At 37.3% G+C, this 15,734-nt stretch overlaps 1 protein-coding gene across 1 annotated transcript; it reads right to left on the bottom strand.

Annotated features, from left to right (window-relative positions):
• Positions 1-5,348: 5,348 nt before the first annotated feature.
• Positions 5,349-14,598, bottom strand: LOC140155333 (thymidylate kinase-like). Its single transcript, XM_072178124.1, has 5 exons — positions 14,425-14,598; positions 9,500-9,608; positions 8,667-8,757; positions 6,581-6,769; positions 5,349-5,993 (listed from the first exon to the last, which is right to left on the bottom strand). The coding sequence occupies exons 1-5, from the start codon at positions 14,546-14,548 to the stop codon at positions 5,871-5,873; spliced, it is 636 nt and encodes a 211-aa protein (XP_072034225.1). The 5' UTR covers positions 14,549-14,598; the 3' UTR covers positions 5,349-5,870.
• Positions 14,599-15,734: the final 1,136 nt, after the last annotated feature.

Below are 15,734 nucleotides of genomic sequence, written 5' to 3'. Positions count from 1 at the left end.
ACCTATTTGTACGATGTAAAATTATGGATTACCTTTTCTTAGTGTTTGTGTTTTTCCTTTAATGTTTTGTATAAAATTGTAGATGGAACCAAATTCTGTAATGGGAGTTGATGTAAAGAAATTGTTTTGTAATTGTGTTTATATTATTTATATTTATCTGGATTGAAATTACTATGCGTTAATGAAGATTGTTTTCTTAATAAATGTTGTAATTGTAAACAACCACTAAAATGTCTTTTTAGCTTGGCTAAGCAAGGAGAACTTGGGAATTTTTTTATTTAGGTATGGTTCATGGTTAAAAGAAATGTCTTTTGACATCATGTTGCAGGCTATATTTGCCACCAAATTTACAACAAATTTTACATTAGGATGAAATCAAAACTCGACCGCCGTTTCTGGGTGGTCCCGTCCGGTATGACCTGGTTTCTATTGTTCTAAACAATGGAACATGGTTGAAACGCCAGTTAACCGGTGGTCGAGTTTTGATTTTATCATTGTATTGCATAAGCATTATATCCAGTGGCATTTGCAAGGTGTATCAGTTGTTTAATATTCTACATGCATGTATTTCCAAACTTTTGTTTTCCTAAAACCTATTCAAATTATGTATCTGTTCTAGTTCCAATTGTTTAAAAACAATTTAACTTGTTTGTGGTATGTATTATCAACACATCGCCCCTATGGTGAAAAATATTACTACCCAGGACAATATGCATGTGTCACTGGAGCAGAAACTGATATAATCAAAGACAAAATTAAAGAGTAGTTTGCATCTGGCAGGCCAAAGGGTACGACGTGGACACTGGCCTGTGCAGTTAGGCATTTTCAGTCTGGTTGACAGGATGTCATACGTAAACTAGTCCTTTTAATTCGGTCTCGAATTATAATAACACATTTTCTTGTTCATTACAACAAAATTGTTTTAATTTTTTGTCTATTTTTGCATTTTTCTCAAAAACTAATACTACAGTGGTAACAAAAGTTACGTATATTATAGGGTCAAGCTATCCAATTACTACGCTGGAATTTCAGTGACCCATGACAAACAGTTCGGTATTTATGATAAGAAAAGAGGTACCGCTAGATTGTACCTCATTTCCAATCATATAAACTGAACCGCTTGTCATGGGTCACTGAAATCTCAGTATAGTAATTGAATTCCTTGCCCCAATAATATACATAACTTTTGTTACCAGTGTGTTATTATTTTTTGAGAAAAATGCAAAGATAGTCACAAATTTACCACAGGGGTGTAGTACCCACTTAAGCCAACAAATTCCAAAATTTTTTTTTTAATCCAGCCAAATCAAGACCAATTTACCACCCTTGAAATTTCATTGGATGGTAAATTGTAAAATTCAATACTTTAATTTGCCTTACATTCAGTCGTACACTTGCTACTTTGTATTGCATAGCCAAGTGACCGTTCTGTATAAAGAATGTGCTATATTCCCTTGGCATTTTATTTTTAAAGGTGGTCCTAATTTTTCTCTTTTTTATATAAAATTGTAAGTAAATAACTTGAATATATTATAAATTATCATTAAAATGTTGATTATTAAAGACAAAGAGTTACTGTGTGTTTTGTATTATTTGAGTCAGGTGGTAGGTTCTACTGTATTTGATTGTTTTTGTTCATATTCCTAAAGAACAGTAGTAAAATGGGCTATTCCATTTAGGATCTACACTACCTGTGTGTAAGATTTAAGTTTAAGTCTTCCACAGAGGGAGTACAAGTTTTGAATAGAATAGACAATTGGGTAACTTCCATTTGAAATACCTACTCCAGTTGAAGATATATGAAGGCACGGTGCAGGTGGAGTATATAGGTTTCAAAATGATTAACCCTGACCAATTACATTTGAAAAACATCCCCCTGTTGAAGATATTTCCAAAATATTCCACAGGGGTAGTGTGGACTTCAACTGGAATAGCCTAAAATTCTCAAAATGACTTTGCCCAAGGTAAATTCATGCGATCTAAACCACAAACAGCCAAAGTCCCAGCATCGCCCGATAATGAGGGTAGATTGTTCCATTAAGTGCGACAGACTAAACTGCTACGGACATGCCGCATATGTTTACAGGTTTTTGCTTAAACGCAAAGACATGCAATGCCCTATTGTGTACATGAAGGCAAGTATATGTAACGCTGGCTTGAATATGCTTAAAATCACAGCACACAGGAACTGACTGTTGGTGAAGTCTATTAGTTATGGATATATTGTTTAGCACTCGCACTGGGATACAAAAAGGGATAAAGCATAGACTAATAATTAAAATTAACAGATATAGTGTTCCAACTGGCAATATGTTAATTATTAGTCAATGCTTGTTACCTTTTGTAGTTGACATTTACTGATTAGCAATATATTTGAAAATGTTCAGCATTCTATAACATACAGTAGTGTAAACTAGGGTCACAATGTTGTGACTGATGAAATTGAATACCTAATTACAACAATAACCCAAGTCCACATTTTGGCTGAGTTAAGCCTGGGAAAGTTATGTTCTAACAAGGCTACCAAAATGAATGACAGCCCCACATCTAATCTGGAAGTGCTTCTACTCAGCGTTGGAAACCCCAAGTCCATGTGAATGTATGGGTGTTGCCAGCATTCAAAATAAGCCCAATCGCAGTGCAATTTACACCCCAAAATCCACCTGTTACATACATCTTTTAAAATTGTGATAAATAAAATAATAAATAAATAAATTTTGGATTTATAAAGCGCCTTTCTTCATTATTTAATTATTATTCACATAAACTGAGAGGGCAGTAATGTTGTAATGTGTGCATACCACAGTTGACCAAATTTGAGACGGGACTGCATTCAAGACAATTCTTCTGGCACTACATGTATAACTTGTTATAATGTTCAATAATTATTTTTGTAAACACATAAGACACAAAGACCATTTATTTTAGAAATATCTACAACAGCCTAGTTTATTCATATTGGTCCAATATAAAGCAAATAATATCATAGTATGACAGGTAAAAAACCAAGACCTTTTAGTTGAAGAAAATGGCTGTAAAACTGTACTAGTGCAATGTTTTTGCTTTAACAATCAGGGGTGTGTACATTCAGAATCTGCCGGGTGCCATGATTTAGGTTAAAGGTCACAAAGGATTGAACTTTTATATGCTTTAATCAAGTAGGCCTATGTAATATCCAACATAGATAAACGCAGATCTCTGAGCTCGAGCTAGTATGTTGCTGTTTCATTGAAAATCACACACTGAGCAACCTGTTACGAAATGAAGGGACCTTCGGCATCAAATACTACTAAAATGGTAACTGAATTTATAGTCTAGCATGTATAGATTAATAAAATTTAATAAATTACATGTTTTACCACATTCAACTGCGTGTGTACCATTGTTTTATCAAAAAATAATAAAGGCAAGTACACTCCTAAATCTAGTTTATTCGTCCCATTGCCATACAGCGCTACCACAACAGCGAATAAGCCGAAAAATCGTAGAGATGATCGGGCAACACTGACAAAAACTACATGGTACTAGATTCAGAGGATGTGCTTGCATTCCTTTAATGAGGATACACTATTGAGCCTGATAAATATTGCGCATAAAGGATGCAATTTTATCATATTATGTTTAGGATCCAATATTTTCACACACTTGGATTCATCCAAACATATAATAATGCCCATTATTATGTTTTGATGAATCCAAGTGTGTGAAAATATTGGATCCAACACATAATGATAAAATTGAATGTTTTACAATTTCTTGAATTATGACTTTATGTCGAACTTTGCTCTGTTTACCAACAAACACAACAAATTTGGCTGATTCCATTTAGGTGCAAGTTGTGACATGTGAAATATGCCAAAAAATCAGGTTTGAAAAAAATTAACCAAATTCATATTATAAGATCATACATTATGACTTTAATGCGCACTGACGTCACTGCCACATCAAAGTGAAAAATGGTACAGTTACCTCAGTAAATAATTACAAGAAACATCCATTGGAAGTTAGATACAGTGACCCATTGAAAAGCTTTAACAAGGACCAACTACAGGGACCTTTACAGGCAGAATTAATATTCATATTATAGAGGCCCTACATGCTTTTATAGATTGACTCCAAACAAAGGATTTGAACTGGTGTCTTTCAACGTAATCACGGTGTAGTGCAGTCCATTCAATCAAATGTTGTCATCAACCTATTTGATGGTAGTGCATTTGTTATGCGAGACAAACTGTCACGATAGATTGCAATCAAGCTTTTGTTGAATGCATTTGAGTAGTCCGCCATATTTACAGTTTGATACATCATGATGCACAACCTCTATTGTGCAGTGTAGGGGAAAATAAATAATACCATATAGGCCTATTTCATTTCAAAGAAAGTTTACAAAAGTTTTAACTTAATTTCAGAAAGAGACACCCTGTTTACAAGTTAAACAATTTGAACAGATGGTTTGTTTGGTGAACTGCATTGACCAATCAGTGCCTACCAGTCAGATCTATTATTTTGCCAATTATTTTACTATTCTCGATCATCAACTTGCCAATTTAATTCAAAGCAATGGGATATTCCATTTACCCCTGCAGGCGGAAGATTTAGCTTAAGTCATCCACGTGGTATGAGTTCATATAGAACATACAATTGGGTAGCTACCATTTTAAATACTCCCTCCAGTTGTGGAAGATAAAGCTAAAGCCATAATACAGGGGAGAACAGTTGTTTCAAAATGGTTAATCCAGACCAATTACATTTGAAATTCATACTCCCCCTGTGGAACATATTTCCAAAATCTTACACAGGGGTAGTGTGGATTTCAACTGGAATAGCCGAATAATCAACATCAATGGATGTCCTACTTGAAAACTTAGGTTAGGTTAATTGTTAAATATTTGGAATCATTCTAGAATACCCCAGAATACCCTGCACACAAGTATAACCCGAACCCTAACCCACGTTAATTATAACCCTAACCTAACCCTAAAACACAGGGTTACACATGAATGGTATACCAGAATTATACCAAACATTTGAATAAAATTTACAAAAGAACTGCCTGCAAGTGCAACAGTGTCCAGTTTGATGTAAAACAATTGCGCTGCCAGCAGTTGCTCTTATTCTTACCAGTCCATACATGTAGTTTGACCTCCAGGGTTGACATTGCTGTTCTAGCTGACATGGCGTATGATGTACTGGGTACATGTATTTTAATTGGCCTCTCCCCAGCAACTGAGGAACATTGGTAATTGACGAAATTGCAAACAAAAGCAACCGAGTTTGAATATAGCTTTAGTGACATCGACTGCTCAGTGTCATAAGTGGGTAAGTGCAATCGCTTCCCTGTGAAGTATATTGTACTCATCTACACATGGCAGCTATTCACTTGCCCACTTCTGGCATTAAGCAGTCGATATGTCATACAATCAAACATGGGATGACCCTATAGACAATTTTCGTAATTGACCACTTCGTTGCCGTTGGCGGCGTTTGCCTCTGCTAACTCCAATTTAGCGGAGCAGAAAACTGAAAGCGATGCCAAATATTTTACATTCCTGTTTATGCAAAGTTAATTTGCTAAGTAACTAATAAGGACTATCTAGCTGAGACTTGGTACATATGTAGTACAAGTAAAATAGAAGTATATTACATGTAGCATTTTGCTCATTTTAATCTGCATAATTAATATGGTTAATTTCATTTTCAGAGCCAAACGCCGCTATAACAGCGATGAAGTGGTCAATTACAAAAATTTTCTATAGGGTTTTCTTGCTCTAAATATAAACATTAATCCTATAGGTATGGGAAATCCCGAGTACTATAATAATATTTGTATACATATATATATTATATATATAAACAATATCTAATTCACATTAGTCTTTCTTGTCTGTCCATAATTTATCCATAGGCCATGCCAAGTCACCTTCTAGTGTCCGTAACACGACAGATTTGATTTCTTCATGAAGTGCCTCTATATCTTGATTTGCATCTACTTCCTGCAAAAAGAAAACAGCACAAATAAAAAAATGTGAAGGGGTGTTAAAAAGACTTTCATAATAGCAGTATACAGTCTCAGCTAATGAGAGACAAATCAATGATCATATTGAGGGGTCAGAGCCAAAAGGCCCTAAGTACAAAACGATATATATGTAATGATACAGGCCTTTTTGTACTTAGGGTAGGGTGCATCAACACCTTAACACCTTGATGCACCCTATACTTAGTGCCTTCTGGCTATCACACATTTCATGCATAGTGCTGCACTAGGGTTTTAAATTTTTTGCTGATAAAACAGCTCCTGTGGCTATAACTTAATTATGGTATACAATCATAACGTGTCCAGTGTTGTAAGGATTATTTTGGTACCACACACAGGCTGACACAGCCCTATGTGCAAAAAAGCAATTTTGAGATACAGGTATTTTTGAACTTAGGGCCAGCCTTCTGGCTCTCACACATTTCATGCATAGTGTTGCACTTTAGGGCTTTACATTTTTGCTGATAACAGTTTCTGTGGCTGGCTTGATAATGGCTATGCAATCATAAGGTGCCCAGTGTTGTTAGGAATTATTTTGGTACATACCTGCCAATCTTTTTCTCTTAATTTGTCAAAATTAGCAGCCACTCTTTGCTGAAAATCTGTCTGTTCATATCTCTCTCCTCCGAATTCAGCTCTTTTTTCCATGACATTTGCCGATGCTTGCAGGAACAAAACCAGGTCAGGTTTGGGCAATCCAATGTCCGGTTGCCTGCACCAATGTATTTCAAATCCCTAAAAAATAGACAAATGCATAACATCACTAGGCGGGAAAAACCCAAAGATGTTTTACTTTAGTAAAACCTAGATGAGCTTATCTGTATACCGCTGCGTGGTTTCGAACGTAACCGTCTCAACTGAAATCCAGAAATGACGTCATTTGTTCTGGTGTTGCCACTTCCGGGTAACGCGGGAGAAGAACATGCCTTTTGCAAACAAAATGGCCGACAAGTCCCGGCTCCTTTCCAGCGAAAATACAGCTTATTTAGCCAATGTGAACATTGGGTCATCACCAGAAATATTTTCCTATCATATTGGACTAACACGTCAGCTATATGGTATTTCACGATATAACAGTAATAAAAAGAAAACTTCAAACATTCGTTCGTCGGATTTTTGACGAAGTGACCAGCTCTAATGACGTCACTATGTAAACAACATAGAGGTATAAATAATTAATTAGGTAATACCAAATATGGAGGTATCCAAAAGTATGCTAATTAGAACAGGTTAGAAGGCACGACGAATCAGAATACGATCCTGGTATCCAATTCTATGCAAATGAGTTGAAGGAGGTTACATGAACATGTACACTAATGCGACTCTTGTGTATACCGACCTCTGTGGAAAAACCTCATGTACATGTACCTTTTGCCCTTGAACATGGACGAAGCAAACCATTCAATATAAAGTCTACATCTACAAGGCTTTATCCACATGTTCAAGAGCCGAAAGTAAATATGAGGTGTTTCCTGCATGTACTTTGAGCCCTTGAACATGGATGAAGCAACCTCTTCAATATAAAGTCTACACCTACAAGGCTTTATCCATGTTCAAGGGCTAAAAGTACATATGAGGTGATAAATTTACTTTCAGAATCACCTGATCAGTTGATAAGAAACATACCATACATAGTTTGCAAAGGCTGTACTTTTGTTCACAGTAGGTATAATATCTGTAACCATAATGAGAATGCTGAATTTAATTTAATTTTACTAGAATACATCACATGATGTATTACCAAATACAACCCCAACTACATTTTACAGCAAGAGACCCATGGCTGATGATCATGCTCTTTTGTTATGTATTCGCTACTTGCATGGTTCCACCATTATGCACTATCTCAGGCAAAAGACTGCACTTTCCTTTAAAAAAACCCTGAAAATGTGTGTGAAATTGGGCAAAAAGTACCAAAAACAGGCTGAATTTTAAATCAAGTTGCGGAAATTTTGACTAAAAAAACTGAATTCAGTTTTAAAACTGAAAATTCTCATACCTGACTATCTGCGGGGAGAGCCTCGTACTGGCAGCATACATGAAAGGAAGAATTTAGAAACCTTACACAGAATGTTATATGACTGGTTCAATTCCCATTCATGTATGCTGCCAGTTCGAGGCTCTCCCCGCACATAGTGCATTATGGGGAAACCATGCAAGTAGCTAATTGAAGGAAAGCTCTCAGATGAACCCAAAAATTGACACAACTGGTCAACAGGTCATGCAAGGCTCTTTTTTATCAATGAAGTTTACTTATATTTCCCTCCGCTCCATGTTGGGAGTATAATCTCAATGCATGAATCATCAAACACAGAGGGATCAGTATTTTTCATGCACTCATTGCACTACTTCCATCCTCATGTATACTAATTAATGCTGGTTTCATACTTTCTGCCACCTGCCAAAAACTATTTCCTGTTCTCATACTCAGAGCGGCGCTACTCCCAAGTTGACTTGAATTCAACTCCTAACGATCTGCCGTTTTGGCAAAGCGGTGGAGTGATCGTTATATCAAATTGCCGCTGGTCACCGCTAGCTTTTCTGGCATGACTGCCCAGCGAAGCAAAATTGTTGTCGGAGTGGCAATGTATGAAACCAGCATAAGTTGCATTTTGTATAACATATAACTCACCTCTTTTGCTGCTGTGAATGCTACACCAGAGTATGCATATCTATCTACTACAAGACTTGTTCCAGATTTCAACAACTCTTCCATCCTAGGGCTGAAATGTTAATATTACATTGGACGAAAATTAGATGTGGGATAGAGAAGGACTGAGAGGTTATAGGCCTACTACTAATTAGAGCTGATGGTCTGTCATTTAAAAAAAAAAAGTGCAAATTTTGCACTCCACTTTGATTTGCTCCCTGATGATACTTTTTTGTACCCCGGTACCCGCCCGTAAATTACATAAAATCACAGGCTTATCTGAGAAAGGCAGTGAATTATACAGAGATGCCAGCAACTTGCCAAGAAAAATGCTGGAAATAATACAGATAATTGCTATGCTATTGCTAGCCAAAGGGAACATAGCAACAGGAGCACAGCACCTCATATCCGGGAGCCCTTTTAGATACAAAATTGGAATTTTTTTTTAATAATTTTTTTTTCAAATCAACCACATATATGATTGTACTTGAAGCACTTGGCTCTAGTTTCTTGGGTTTCATTTATTGCTCTAGTTTTTTGGGTTTCATTTTTGGCTCTAATTTTAATAATTTTAATCAGAGATGCCAGTTTTCCAAATTATTTAAAAATAATTTGGAAAACTGGCATTTCTGATTATTTGTGAAAGATAGGATGGAGGGGTCACTCATGAAGGGCAACATCCTGAACCAGGACCCCAAGGCTGGACTGAGACACATATAAAACACTGAGTTGGAGGTCAGCTGGCTGAGCTTGGCAACAACTTGTATCGACCAGACCACACAGGCCACAAATAGATTTTATTGAATGTAACTTACACAGCTTCCCATCTGTTGGCTGAAAATAGTAGATGTACAGCATTGTCTTGTATTTCACATTTCTTTTCCAAATAATTACTAATCAAGCCACCAATAGTTGTGGAGCGATCTGAAACATAAAAAAAAAATTTTTTTAGTAATCAAAAATGTGTGTGAATTGAACTTGATTAGCGTCATGTTATGTACATTTTTAAAGTAAATAGTATTTAGTTATGGTCATGTGACATGAATTGGGGTATAGGAACATTACATAGGAAAAGGTGGGGCCAGGTGTTATATTTTTTTAGGATGTTTCGCCTCAGCTCTCAAGAAATAAGAGGGGTGACTGAACTAGTTTTGGTCTCATTTTGTTGCTAATTTATCTAGCTAAAATTATGGGAAGTAAAAACTTTGTGCACTGTATTTACTTTTTGAGATATTGCAATTCAAACGATGCAGAGTCAGGGGTGGAGGTGCCTACATTGTACGGTTGAGGTGCCTACCGTTGAAGCATGTTATAAAGTACCGGTATACGGAATAGTGATTTTTCATGCCTCCAAATTTATTTTTTACTGTAACTTTGTAACCCAGCAAAAATATTGAGATGGATTATACATTAGTACCATTGTTTGGGTATTGATGTTTAGTTTACAATGTGAATAGTTTTACTCCAAGCTAGTTTAATTTGTTGCAAGTATTCTGCAATCTATGTCATGGGCAGCTAGGCTTTTCCTATACATGTACGTTATGCTTCCGTCAATTGCAAGCCCGGCTACCAGGGACCCGGGCACAGCGGGGACGTAGCGGGGGAGATTACCAAAGGCAATTGTAATAATCCCGCTATGCCCCGGGTATTGTCCCAGGTACTGGGGCACAAATTGTGGGTGAAACCCCAGGTACTGTCCCCGCCCATGCCAGCCGGGTTTCAAAGTGCTGTATTAATTTTCAATGTTTTTAATCAGCAAATCCAAAATTCTTTCTGGTAATTTCAGGGTGACGGTCCCGGGTATTGTGTCTACAGTGCCCGGGTCCCTGGTAGCCGGGCTTGCAATTGACGGAAGCATTACTGTAGGCCCCCCTACTATAGTAAAAAGTTTAATATTTGTGACGTGTCATGTCAAAAGGAGACACTTTTGGGCAGAATCGTAAATGGAGAAATAGCCAAAAATCTGCCCGGGGGTGATATTTTCACAATTTGGGTCTGTTGTGAATTTGTGATGTTATTAATTTTAATGTTAAAAATATTATCTGATACATGTAGTTTCAGACCGGAATATAACTGGCATCTTGTATTTTTTGTTACCGGTACTCCAGAACTCTAGCTTCGAATTTGCACACAATAGATGCTAGAGTGCATTGCTATCATTTTTCAGTCGGACAGTGGTGCAAGGTTTTGCGGTTGCACCGGAGGCTATTTATTCTGTTAATGTTGAAATTTGAATGAAAGTTTCATGGAGGATTGGAGGTGCCTACATTTTTTTGAGCAAGATTTGCCTATTTAGGACAGTCTAAAATTTTGCTGAAGTGTAATTTTAGCAACATTTTTAATGCGATCACCTGTCGTGATCGCCTGTGTTTACTTCTGAACTTCCATTGCTTTACATGGTGTCATGCTTCAGCGAATCCGACTAGATTTTGAATGCAATGGTCTCTAGCCTAGAATGTGAAGCTATCGGTGAGCAAATTCTTGGCTAGATTTCTCGAGCAAATTTTTTGAGACATTTTTCAAGGTAATTGTCAACAATTGTTAACATTGATTACATTGTCAATAATGCTGTAAGTGATATCTCAATTTCCAATTTTATAATACCATAACTTACGAACTCAATATCTTCGCTTAGGAATGTCCTAATTTCATTGTGGAAAACGGCGTTGTGGGGCAAAATTAGTACATTAAGGAACTTATACGATGTCCTTATTCACAAACTGATACTATCTGTCCATCGACATCGTATAAGACTGTTACCGTACGGCAGCGTGTTGAAGGAATATTACACAGTCAAGAATAGGCTCCGTCATATTTTAATTGGGATCGCTCACAGTCTCCCAAAACATCAAAACACCAAAAGCGATGCACATATACTTACTTAAGACTGTCTTTTATCATATTACGCACACAAAGTTAAATTGCCACATTTAATCGCTATGCAATCCTATGAAAGTCCAACTTCACATCGTTATCGGCGATTATATCCAGGCTGGACACATCACACTACCGTGTGATGTGTCCAGTTCGTCGCCGAACTTACATATATAAGATGGAGAGCTTAGCATAACGGCCTGCCTATTTACGCTTCCTGAAAACACTCTTGCACATAACATAGAAAACCACAAATTCACTAACTTCAACTTGCACTACCGACACCATGAAAAATATTTTAATTATTACCGATCCTTCAGAATACTTGCAAATATTGGCAGTTTCATAAAATCCTGCTGCTGAAAATCGTAAATTCCACAATCTTCTGTCAGATCCAGGTCAGTAATCACAGGTGGGCGAATCTACCAGCGTGACAAGACCAGAGATAATAAAAAGGATGAGAGGCCACGCCGTACAAATAGCTAGCCTGATTGGCAAGCGTAAATGCGCTGGCCAGATCTTCTACGATCGTGTATGATGAGTAGAGACCATAGAGCCCTATATAGGGCTCTGTGGAAAAACAGTTCCTAATTTTGAAGCCATGGATAATAGGCCTACATGTATATTCATTTATACGAGAACCATATTTTTGTACCAATCACAGAACAGAATTTCACTTACTCACAGCTGTCAATCATTCTTGTGAAACGTAAGCTCCGCCTAGTATCAAGGTCTTCTTCTGCGCATTGGTTGTGCGCATTAACTAGCCTCCAGCACAAATCCTGTGCACACGATCAGGTTGGATGGGCGGTTTACGCCTGGTTTACACAATAGGAACTGCGATGCATCCTAAACTGGATCGTTTCCGTGTATTCGCATTGCATGGTGGGTAATCGCCTGCCAGTTTATGCGTAGCTCCACGTTCTAGCGGTTTAAAATCAACACAGGTAAATCCATATAAAAATTAACATGGACACAAAATTGACATACATTTGTAGCTTATAAAAATATGTAATTCAAATAATAAAATAATAAAATGAAATATTATCATGATAGATGCACGTTTTATTAAAACTTGAAAAGATTATTAAGTCCAATAATTTGTTTGTGTTAGCTTGCACGAGTCACAAAATGGCGACCCATCACGCATTTTTTCTGCATGTGCCGACATTAGTAACTCATAGTGACTGTCCTCAAACTAAGCGCCAGTGTGTCTCAGGCCTGATAACGACCCCAGGTAATTTTATGCAGAAAGTTTTCTTGCGAACAGCTGCAGGTGACAATTAAACAATGAACACGGCTTGTTTATGTACATGCGTGGGGAGGCTTGTACGTCAGCTGGCGTGTTTTGGACATGTTCGGCGTAAAAAAGTGTCGTTTTTCTTCATGAAAAATACCAGCGATGACCAGTTTTTGTGGGCTATTTGATTTACAGGTATGTCGGTTCGTCATAGGGTAGAAATGATAGCTGTACAATTTGTATAACATACAGTTTAACATAGGCCTAAACATTTATGGGCACAAATCGACCTTCTGTATTATGCACAAGTATGTGGAAGTGGCAGGCATAATCGGCGATCGAGTTTTTTTTTACTGAAGTTTGGCTGGTCCACTACCGTCATACATGTACACGTGACACAGCTAAAATTAGTTCACCACGTAAACTTGTATGGCTCAAAATTCGGACCGCTCGCCATTAAGTTTACTGCTTTCTGTGTTTTGAAATTTGTTGACGTTTTAACGATCCCCGATTCCCGGTCGATTATTTTAGCTGTGTCACGTCACATGACGCTGGTGGGTACCAACCAAACTTCAGAAGAAAAAAAAAAAACCTCGATCGCCGATAACGATGTGATATGGGACTTACATAGGATTACACAGAGATATTTCTTGCCAAAATTTGACCATTTCTAATTCTAGGCAAGTTGGCCCTACTTTGTCTGCGTTATGTGAAAAAGGACAGTCTTTAGTAAGTATAAGTGCAACGCTTTTGATGTTTTGATGTTTCGGGAGACTGGGAGGGAAAAAAAAAAAAAAATGATGGAGCCTATTCTTGACTGTAAATATTCCTTCACCACATTGCCGTACGGTAACAGTCTTATACGATGGACAGATAGTATCAGTTTGTGAATGAGGACATCGTATTTAGTTCCTTGTACTAAGCTAAAATAACTGATCGGGAATTGGTGATCATTAAAACGTCAACCGTTTCAAAATACGCAATGACAGTAAACTTATTGGTGAGCGGTCCGAATTTTGAGCCATACAAGTTTACTTCTTCTTCCTTCTTATAAGTGCCTCCCTCATATGTATGAGTATTGTCGCACTGCGTACAGACAAGCTGTACTTATTGTTTACTCTGGAACCTAGAGTAGATGAGTGTATTTTGAAGTACAGTCAACATGACCGGGATGATCCCCTGCTCTTTTTCGAATAGCCTGTGGCGTTCTTTAACGTGCACACTACATTAATGTGAGAAAATATGCATGTACACGGGACCGACAGCTTAAAGTGCCCTCCGAAGCACTAAGCAAGTAGAGTGAAGTGTCTTGCTCAAGGACACAAAGAGCCGGACCTGGGATTCGAACCCTTGACCCTTGGGTTCACAGTCCTATGCCTTAACCGCTAGGCCACGCTCTCCTCGACTGTGAACTAGGGCAAAATATCTCTATGTAAAAACCTCAAAATTGATAACCTGCCGGCCCAAAAGTGTCTCCTTGACATGACACGTCACATTTATGCTCCAATATGCTCGAAATGTTCTGAATGTCATATTTCTCAAAGTAGTTGGCCTACTTCTGTAAATGTTAACATTTTTTTGAAGGAAATTTGATGAGGAATTCATGACACCTTTTTTTAAGCTTACCTGGAAAACGCATTACTTCAGCCGGTCGTCCAATTTGTCGTAGTGCTTCGACCAGTTTTTTACATTGTGTTGTTTTACCAGACCTGTCACAGCCTTCTAAAACAATTAATGCCCCTCTTCGCATATTAAAAATCTTCTGAAATAACACAAAATCAATGAAAAACGCAGCTTTGTTTATTCGTTTATTCAAATGCAACTTTCATTCGCGGGCGCGCCACTATGCAGCTCATGCACTTCCGGTATTTGAACTTCCGGTTGGTGCAGATGAACTCTGGGTTCGGGAATTTCCCTTTTGAACGCAGCAATGTAAACAAAATATATATTAAATTTGAAAATGCTTTATTTTTTGGAATAGGAAAAATAAGCACTTGTCAAATATTGGAAGCGTAAATATCGCTTAAAAGGGTAACGAAAAAATAAGTTAATAAAACTGAATAATGGACAGTTCCAGCGACCGGGCTTCAGGCTGAGTCCTGATTTTTCCAGCCATGGCTTAATTCTGAATTGTCACCTAATTTGGGTGTACTTTGTCTTGGGTCCAATCTCTATTATGGAAAATTTGCTATATCTTTCTAAATATAATGAGTGTTTGTTCTAGATTTGTGTTTTAGCGTTTCATATTTGAAAGAACTAATGTTTAATTGCAACATTTCGAAACCACAAACCTAAACTGGGTGCTATGATGTACAAGATTGGGCTACGAGTATGCATTTTACCAAGTGGGCAATAGGTATTTCCTTCATGTTGCCAATGCATGACTTTCTTTATTATACTCAAAAACGGATTTTATTATACTAGAAAGTTGTTTACGTGCATGTAGGCTCCTTCACAGCCGGTTTCTGTCGTACATGTTTACGAATGAGCTACATGCAGACTGGGTTGCCAGGGACTACCAGGACGTATCGTTTTTGACTATAACAATGTAAATATTAGCAAGATTTGGATTTGACCTCCTATCAGGTTTACTGATAACATAATTAATTGGAAATCTGAAATAAACACTTATTTTGTAAACAGGTGAAACTCTAAGATTATTTATGGTTGGAAACTTAGGAAATTGCTGTTAATGAAATAAATAATAGGCCTATATTAAAGATACATTTTGTTTTTTCAACGATGAAAATCCATTCACAAATAAGGTTTTTAGGAACCATTTGACATTAAACAATTTGAACAATTGCTCCATGAAAAAAGGGATATAATTGCACCGCTGATCCAAGCTGCTGATAAGCTGTCAACAAGTGTGATCACTAATTCAACAATAATAATGAGCAATTATCTGACCAGACAGGAACCAAGCTGGGTATAAA

The sequence above is a fragment of the Amphiura filiformis genome, chromosome 6 (assembly GCF_039555335.1).
Source record: "Amphiura filiformis chromosome 6, Afil_fr2py, whole genome shotgun sequence".
Taxonomy (NCBI): Eukaryota; Metazoa; Echinodermata; class Ophiuroidea; order Amphilepidida; family Amphiuridae; genus Amphiura; species Amphiura filiformis.
Note: the sequence above shows the minus strand (reverse complement) of the source record. Positions and strands in the feature narration are given on the sequence as shown.